Source organism: Sylvia atricapilla, chromosome 1 (genome assembly GCF_009819655.1).
Source record: "Sylvia atricapilla isolate bSylAtr1 chromosome 1, bSylAtr1.pri, whole genome shotgun sequence".
In the NCBI taxonomy this organism is placed as follows: Eukaryota; Metazoa; Chordata; class Aves; order Passeriformes; family Sylviidae; genus Sylvia; species Sylvia atricapilla.
Window position 1 is genome coordinate 67795076 of NC_089140.1, and position 9642 is coordinate 67804717.

Consider the following 9642-nt stretch of genomic DNA (forward strand, 5'->3'; position numbering starts at 1 on the left):
TGCTATTACAGTTTGTCTTATTTTGTGGGCACATTTCTCTCTCCAAATTTTCTAGGCTGAGTGTACTCACACAAAGCTGCCAGCTAGACCTTATTTTGGGAAACAGTCTTTAAGCACATCAAGTCTGTGCTGAAGACTCCGTAGGTTATCTAGAGCACACACTGCTGATAACCTAAGGTTTCACACAGAGTTAGTGTTTGTTTGGTTTGATCACATACACTAACAACTTCGCCTTGAAAAATCTGAGTTCAAGTTAACACAGAATTCAGGAACAACAATGTATTTGTGGCCTACAGCCACAACCCCTTGGCAGATGTCTGCAGGTAACGAACGTGGGCTCTGAACATCTGGGCAGCTCAGGTTATGCTGCCAGTACTTTCTAACCAAGGCTGAAATATGCCTTGTCCCAACAAAGCCAGCCATGAAAGCTCCCTGTGACTACTGCTGTGCCACATTTCTCTTCTTTTTTTCTCTACAGTAAGACACTATGGACCTGGGATAGGAATCAGGGTGCTGAACTGGATAGATCTTTTGTGTCAGTACACAGAGCCTTACATTTCCATTATTTCTTATAGACACAATCCCAGGTCTGTTGGTTTTAACTCTGTAAGTGACCATGCCACTGAAGTAAAATGTAATTGTCACGCTGTGCTATCATGAGCTGTGTTTTATACATACATAGAACTGGGGAAAATCAGGTGCTGAAATCAAAACACAACAAATGAGCATGATTTAGCAACTAGCCAAACTATATTTCAGTTAACTCTCACAAATTTGTACTCTTAATACATCTAGTTATCAGTAACAAAAAATGTCAGCAATATCCTGATGATGCTTCATTGAAGAACGGCATGTAATGGAAGGAACTTCATAAATTACAGACTTCCAAACAGCCACTGAATACAACATCCAACACAGCACAGTCTTGAAAGTATTTTGAAGTTGATATATATCCATTTCAACACTTTCTTAAGAATGTATCTCAATGGCTCCCCTACATACGCATTTCCAAAATGTACATGTAACATTTTTCTGTGATAAATACACCACAATACACTTCCCACAATTTGCTTTAAACTGTTGCATCTCCCAAGTAAAGTAAATATTTTATCTTTTTTCCCCAAACTAAGCAAATTTCCATAATCCAGTATTTTACAGGGAGTGGAGATGCTTAGAAAAGTATTTAAATGTCTCTGCAAAATGAAAATCACAAAGTCATTTGAACAAAAAAAAACAAACCAAGAGGGAAGGGAAGGGAAGGGAAGGGAAGGGAAGGGAAGGGAAGGGAAGGGAAGGGAAGGGAAGGGAAGGGAAGGGAAGGGAAGGGAAGGGAAGGGAAGGGAAGGGAAGGGAAGGGAAGGGAAGGAAGGGAAGGGAAGGGAAGGGAAGGGAAGGGAAGGGAAGGGAAGGGAAGGGAAGGGAAGGGAAGGGAAGGGAAGGGAAGGGAAGGGAAGGGAAGGGAAGGGAAGGGAAGGGAAGGGAAGGGAAGGGAAGGGAAGGGAAGGGAAGGAAGGGAAGGGAAGGGAAGGGAAGGGAAGGGAAGGGAAGGGAAGGGAAGGGAAGGGAAGGGAAGGGAAGGGAAGGGAAGGGAAGGGAAGGGAAGGGAAGGGAAGGGAAGGGAAGGGAAGGGAAGGGAAGGGAAGGGAAGGGAAGGGAAGGGAAGGGCTCCTCCCCTCCCTTTCAATGCAGGATATTAAAAAAACAACAGTTTTGATTTTTCATGTGCTACTATGACAATCAGCCAAGAATGAGCATTAACACTTAACTTCCTTAAAAGGCGTAAACTTTAAGAAACTGTGGGGGCAGAAGAGTTAGAGAAGCACAACTACAAATGTGGTTAGGCCACTTGAAATACATACTTTATCTTTCCCCACAAAAGAAATGAAACAAACCCCCACACTTAACATGGCCAAGAAGAAAGATTTGATCAGAGCTTTACTAATTTATTGTATGTGCTGGGATAATAAAATGTGATGCCTCACTGAAGAATCACAACAAAAGTGAGTTACTTAGAATAGTTCCACTATTCAATACAACTAATTTACAGTCAAAAGATACTTAGAAAACAGTTGCTTTCTTTCGTAACTAATCTTACCAAAATGGCTTTAAAGTAATTTACAAATCTATGATTAAAAAATGTTTTTTAATCCACATCCATCCTATGTATTCATACATATTAATAGATGCCTTGAAAAATATCTGCCACAGGTCACCATTAAGGGACACATGTAAATCTCCTGAGGATGTTTATGAAAACAGTAAATATTTTTTGCCTTTATAGTGTACTGAGCCAGTAACATGCCAGTTTTCTTTTCCTCTAAGTAATATGGAGAGAAGTTCAAAGAAATAATTTCAAAGAGAACAAAATTCTTGTGTGTAAATATTAAAAGCTCATCAGAAACTAGAAAAATAAAAACTCTTCTTAGAGAGATACTACAGCTCTGGAAAATACAATTGATAATATAGAATACCAAACTTTTAAGATATTTTCTGGACTAACAACATACTGTCAGACAAACCACATGGTATGTTTAATATGTGAATTATAAATATTTTATTCTAAGATTAAAAACATAATCAACCCTGTATTTACTGACCCATAATATCTATCACGTGGCATCAAGCCATTCAAAACCTCAAAGGCACAGAAGAGAACAGGGAGAGACTTGTGAATCCCTTTGTGCCCTGCAAACACAGTTTGTGGAGCTCGTGCTTCCAACATATAGACAAAAATAATACACTGCCCAGTAACAGGAGATTCAGAATTTATTACAGAAGAATAAGAGTGGCGTTATAGAGCTGCTTATCTGTTATATCCAACAGATCAGCACATCCAGTTATCACATATTCTGGTTGAATAAGATGAAAGCATAACTGTTAGTAACTTTGTTTTTTCTACTGCTTTGGCATAGATCAGAAGTGCTGCAGCAGTCAGGAAGAAATGAAGCTGCACCTACTGAGAGGTCTAAAAGGGACACAGCATCGCTGATGCTGTTCCAGCTACGCCAACCTTCCTGAAGAACAAGAGGCTGTGGCATGTCTCATTAAGTTCTTTGTGTCCGATAATTTATCCTCATTCAAGAGGTACTGAACATCAGCATAGTGGAAGCAACCTTCTGTGATAGTACAGTCTTGCAAGTTGGAAGTAATTGTTCTGTAACTCGAAACGTGACTGGCACTGCAGTAGCAAATCTCTGATTGACCAAAAAATTCAAGTAATTAAATCACAGGAAAAGACAGACTGTGAAGGTTAAGAATTATCAGAGTCTCACGTGCTTTACGGATGAGGCATCTCTTTCCCACTTTCTCTCCCTTCCATTTTTTTCCTGTGATTGACATGAGCAATTCAAAACAGAAAAAAATAGAAACATTTTTTTTTTACTGTATTGATTTTGTACATGTACATATAAAGGAGTTTTGTGCATAAAACCTGCTAAGACATCTCCATATCTGTGAACCATTCGCATTCCACACAGGACATAGAGAAGTTCATTCCTTTGCTTGCACGTGTTTGAGCTCACCCTGGGAGCAACCCCAAGGCTTGCCAGGCCAGTGGCACCATGAAGGGCAGGGCACAATAGAGAAAATCCCAGGGGCAGCTCAGACACTTTCCCTGCAGCAGCACCAGAAGACAGGGCACTAGTCCTCAGTTTTGTTCAGAGTTTTGGGACGAATCATGCTGGCAAAAAGCAGCTCAGCAAGGGACATGGAAAAGTCAAGTTTCTTGCACTAAATGTGATGGCTCCGTTCCTGCAGTGCTCTTGCATTTGTGCTCTGATCTAAAGAAGTGAAAGTCACCCATGGAGGATGAACAGCTAATCCTCAACTCTGTTTTAAGTCAGATGTGCAGTTCCTAACAGGTGGAAGCAACACAAACATGTCTGAAGTAAATTCCTAGTCTTACTTAGTTGGGTAGGGTCACTCAAGCAAATTTATGTCTTTAACCTGTCCTGAAACAAGCAGTAACATTTCCACCAGTTGCCAAAATAAACTCATAAAAACTCAGGCATTATACCTCAATGACTATAAGACCCTCCTTATGAACAAAATCATTAACCAAGGTCTTGGGAATCAGCATGTCAGAAACAAGCAGCAGAAGACAGATCCCAAGACAATTTGGACTTCCTGCAAGACGAGTTGAATGAAAACAACCCATTTCAATGAGAAAAAAAATGGCTATTACCTGAACAGCCAATTCTAATTTGTTGTTAATAGTAATTTTTCATCAAATATCCATAAAAAACTACAACTCCAAGCTGTATACTGTAGATAATGGATCTACCCTTTCAGTTAACTTAAGCAAAAGAAATGTTTAAACTTTCCAGTAAATGCACACAAAACATGATGAAGATTTGATTGCTGAAGTGTTACTAGGGCTGTGAGAGAAACTTTGGGTTTAAGTGAGCAATTCCTATGCAGTATCAAATTTTCGACAAAATGACAGCATTTCTCCATCAGTTTTCTACAGTCTATCACTTAAAAAACTAGCACACTAAATGAAGAACAGCCTATAGGATTGCTTTTTTTGACTTGTGGCCACTACTCTACATACAAAGCTTAAATTTTCTTGGAATATGTGTCTTTGGGCTTACTTATTAGGAGATTAAACCTGACACATAGCTTAATGCCAGGCCACAGAACTTCAGCCAGTTGCTCCCAAAATTTGTTTCAGTTTGTAATTTCACTGTATGCATATAATTTAATGTCAAAGGCTTTAGTTCTAAAAATAAAACCGAAAGTACTGAATCATCATTGGAAGTGAAGTATCACCTTGAGAATACTAGACACCGGTACGAAAAAATGCAGATGTTTTCTGCAAGGCACTGGAAGAATTAAAAATAAATAAATATATTTTTTCCATTCTATAAAACATACAAAAATGTATAATTTTGAAGTACAGGCCTTTCAATATGTTAATCTGTAATGTTGTAGTGGAAATTGGTTAAGACACCTTAGAACACTACGTTTATGACTAATGCCAATGTGAAATAGAGTGAAGAAAAGGCATCATGGCATAGGTGCTCCAACAAAGTTCACACAAAATGTTTTGCTTACTCATCAGTAAAACCCAGTAAAAATGTTTTGATGTGAGCAGCAATGGTGACCCAAGCCTAGCCAGAGCTACACAAATGGATCCAGTGGGCCGTGTATATTATGGATATCAGGTGTACCAGTAGTTCCCTGAGAAAAGGCAGAAAAACTCAGTAATTTGACTAGATACAATGCCCAACAGCAGAGAACTTCAATGCATTTCCACCTCCCCTAAAACAATAACAAATAATTAAATTTTAAGAGGAACGAGACTCTTCCAAACTCAGCACAGATTAGTAGTTGTCTACCGACTGCAACTCGGTACATCTGACCTGCTAGCTAGCACACAGTTCCCCCACGGAGCACTTGTATGGAACCATTTCCACATTTCATCAAACAAACCTGTCATGCCAACCACAACTCGGGATGACTTCAATCCCAGACATCACTCGCCAGAGTTTGCCAAAAGAGGTCAAGGGACTGCAGAGAGAGCAAACATAGTTCGCTTTGGAATGAACCTTGGAAATGAGGTCTACTTCTAATTACTCCACTAAGATGATGAGAAAAAGTAACATTTCCGACCAACAATGTTTCAGTTGGTGGGAAACAGGTCAGTAAGCCAAAGGAAAGCTGTCACACTGAAGAATGTGGTAACCCTACCACCATCAGCCCAAAGGCTGTACAAAGGATTTTTCAAAAACCATGCAAACAAATTGCAGCAGGCACATACAAAGAGATAAGATGTCAATGCTTGTTGAAACAAACGTGGGGAAATAAAAACCCAATGCACCTTTTCCTACATTTTCCTTCACCTGTCCTGTTCACCAGCTTCTCCGTATCTGTCCACCTCACTAACAAACACATTGTCCCTTGAAGAAATAAACTTGCAAACAGAAAAAGTATGTTATTTGCTTCATCCACAAAGGCTAACAATATTACTGATTGTTTGATTTACCATCTAGAAAAAAAAAGTCTCTTCAATGTTTCTACCTCAGTTAAAAAAAAAAAAAAAAAAAAATGAGAAGAAGTAAAAAAAAGTTTAAAAAAGAGTGGGTAGTCATCACCACAACCTCTAAAATGCACGAGAACAAATGACATTGAGGATACACAGCCAGCCCCACAGTCACACTGCCAATCCATTAGTAGATTTCAAGGTCTTGATCTTTGAATTCCAAATCACTGGCCTACATAGAAATCGGCTCCCTCTCCTCAGGCATGACATCCAGAATAAAAAGAATCCCACAAACAAGTGAATCCATTAAGATTATTTTTAAAAAAAAGAAAAATGAACTTACCTTCATTTTTTATAGGAGCATTTTTCATTTGTATTTTGGAAGAACCATGACACATATCAGCAGAAATAGTTGGCATTCATACTTAAGCTAACAATTGCAAATAGATTACACAACATTTTTTTGATCAAGACACCAGATCAAGACCCAGAAAGGAAAATGGAAGTATAACAAATGGCGCCAGATTTCAAACACCACATTCAAACAATATTGTATGGCATGACTTATAAATAAGACAACCATGAAACAAAAGTAAACCCACAATCAATAACACAGGCAGTTCACAAAACAGTTTAAATTACTTAACAATTAACATTCCAGGTCAACTTGCAGCTATATCCTTTCCAAATTAGTGCTCACTGTATTTAAAAAATTTATTATTTTACGATTTTTCAGACATGGCTAGAAAATCCATTGTAAGACAAAACTTGTCAAAAATGAACCACAATTTACAAAAAAAGAGACAGCCTGACCACACGTGAGTCCCAAAGCATTAACGATTTTGGCATCTTAAATAAACTTTGCACTTGAATGACTAAAGAATGTGTCTTGACTTTTAAAATTTTTAAAGAGTATCTCTTCAGGTGTTTTCCAAATGCAGCATTTGCGCAATGGCCACCACGCGCCACCTGCCCAGAGGACGACTGCGCCCCACAGACCACTGAGCCAACAAGTCGGCATTCTGAACACAACTTAAGAACACAGCCAAGAAGAGTCATGCACAATGGTCATCCTTAGCCCCAGTCCAATGCCCAGCAAACAGAATTTTCCCAGTCATTTCTTTGCGCCCATCGAAACCGATATCTCACTGTCCGTCTTTGATCAAACACAGCAGCACACGAAGAGCAAGTACCGGCCACAGCACAGTCTACAGGCCCAACTCCACAAACCCAACAGAACTTTCTCCAAACTCAAAGCAAGTTTTTGGCAATCCCTCGAGACGGCAGAGTGGTTCCTAAATTTCCCTCCTACTTCCAGGGATGATCTCTTCAAGATTGGCTTAAGCCACATTGTGAGGACGGGGAAACTTGCCAAAGCAATTAACCATGATTTATCTGTCTTGGGAATACAGGCCTTTGGTCTTCTTTCTAGTCTATCAGTTCAGCACCCCTGCTTGACAGTCAACTTGCTTAAAACACGAGCCCACCCAGGGCACCTTCCACTGACTTCCACAGCGTCTGTTCACCGACGGCATCGGAGACGTAACTCCATTAAAGAGAGATACATGTGCACCAGTTGTACAGTAAGACATCTTCTGTCAAGTGTCCTGAAGGCTATCTGCCTCCTTTTAACCTTAAGAGCTCCAGCCTCTGGATATATATTTTTAATAGATCACTATCTGGATGCATATTAAGAATCAGATAAGAACATTTTTGGTTTTGGGAGGCCACTTCTCTACCCAAAAGGCACGAACAGCTCCAAAACAACAACGGCTTTTCACTGCAAGGGATGACTTCTTGTAAAAATAAAAACAAGGAAGTTCAATCCAAGAGAACCATGATGCTTTTCAGTTAAGGGCAAGGATGTGAAATTGCCTCATGTGAGATAGGAAACTCAAAGTTCGGCTGTCACCTTGTTCCCTTCTTCACCCCAAGACCTCCCTCTCCCGTCAGCACACGCTTTGACCACCTCCCGAGTGACGAGCGAAGGATGGCGTGTCAGAGCCCTAACTTTCAATCTTTTGGGCTTCTCTCGCAACCTCAACCCTATCGTCGGAGCACGAAGAGCCGAAGAGTTTAAATTTTAATATTCTGCACCGCCGCAGCTTGCTGCACGGCCAAGGCACACGATGGTGGCACAGGACTTTGGCACGGACACAAATCCAAGGGGAAAGCCCCTCTGCCCTCCTCCTCCCCCCCCACCCCCGGCCCGGACAGAGGCAATAACTCGGCTTCGCTCACATTTTTGCACAGCGCCGGGCTCGCACTTCGACGTGCTCGCTGCCGGGGCTGTCAGCGCCGCTCGCCCCATCCAGCACCCCCCCTTCCCCTCACGGAGTCCAAGTGTTGTGTGAACGTGGGGAAAGGACCGGGGGGGGAGCGCAGGCCACGGTAACACTTTGCCGTCTCCTCCGTTCAGTCACATTTCCGTCCTCCTCCGGCAAAACTGGGGAGGGAAGGGGGGGCGGGGGGCCAGGCTGGGCACACACGCAGGCGCCGGGCCCAGCGGGAAGGGGCAGCAGCCGCGGCAAGTGTGGGTGACAAGCCCGCGGCGCTCCCGGGGAGCAACAAAAACGCTCTCGGGTGCGGCGGGGCGGGGTGGGGTGGCCGGCGGGGCCGGGGGCAGGGCCGGCGGGGCTCGGGGGCTCTTACCTCGTAGAGTTCCTCGGAAGCCATGCTGGGGGAGCCTCACAAGGTGGAGTTGGGTGCTGGTTTGGAAATACTTTTGTTTCAGTTGGTGTCCGTTTGGCCTCCTCCTCCTCCTCCTCTTCTCCCTCCTCCTCCTCGTCTTCTTCTTCTTCTTCTTCTTCTTCTTTTTCTTCTTCTCCTCCTCCTCTTCCCCTCCTCCTTCTCCTCTTCCCGTTCTCCTCCTCCTCCTCCTCCTCTTCTTCTTCCTCCTCCTCCCTGCGCGTCTCTCTCCAGCGCAACTAGCAGCTCCGCTCGTTAAATGCCAGTGAGGTGCTCCTGTTCCTGCCCCTGCTGCTGCTGCTGCTGCTGGCGCTGGCGGCGGCGGCGGCGGGGGGGGTGCGCGCACGGCAGCTGCGCAACTCGCTCGCTCTCCCCGCTCGCCCTCGCACAGTCCGGCGCGCACGCACCCGAGCGCGCGCCCGAGCGCGCGCCCGCGGGAACACGCAGCGCGCGCACCCGCGCGGGGAGAACTCAGACGCGTGCTCGCCCCCCCCGCACCCCTCCGTCCGCCGCCGGCTACACTCGCTCGCTCCCTCCCCAGGAACACTAATCGAGCGCAGAGAGGCAGCGCCACACGCGAACCACCGCTCTCCGCCCCGCTGGCTCCACCAGCCGACCCCCCCCCCCCCCCGCCCGGCACCATCCTCCTCCTCCTGCTGCTCCTTCTCCTCCTTCTCTCCTCCCCCCACCCCATCCCGGCTTTGATCTCCCATTGTCTGCTCAGCTGAGCCCGGCGGCGCGCGGGGGGCGGCGGGGGCGCGCGCCCGGGGCCGCGCCCGGGAAACCGCGGGCGACGGGAGCGGGAGGCGCGGGGGGGGGGGATAGGCGCGGGCGTGTGGGATGTGCCCGCGGAACGGACGCGGAGTTGGGAGCGGGGCGGCCGCGGGAGGACGCGGGGCCCCAGGCACGTGCAGGGCTCTCGGCACGCCCCGAGCCCCCGCCCGCGGCCCCGCCGTGCCCGCCCCGCCGCG

The 9642-nt window shown here is 44.8% G+C and overlaps 1 protein-coding gene across 1 annotated transcript in view; it reads right to left on the minus strand.

Annotated features, from left to right (window-relative positions):
- The window catches only part of CDYL (chromodomain Y like), a 103937-nt gene extending 94774 nt beyond the window's left edge, over positions 1-9163 (minus strand). The window contains exon 1 of the mRNA XM_066325253.1: positions 8636-9163. Within this exon, the coding sequence (XP_066181350.1) occupies positions 8636-8659 (24 nt within the window). The 5' untranslated portion in view covers positions 8660-9163. The remainder of the gene's footprint in view (positions 1-8635) is intronic.
- Positions 9164-9642: the final 479 nt, after the last annotated feature.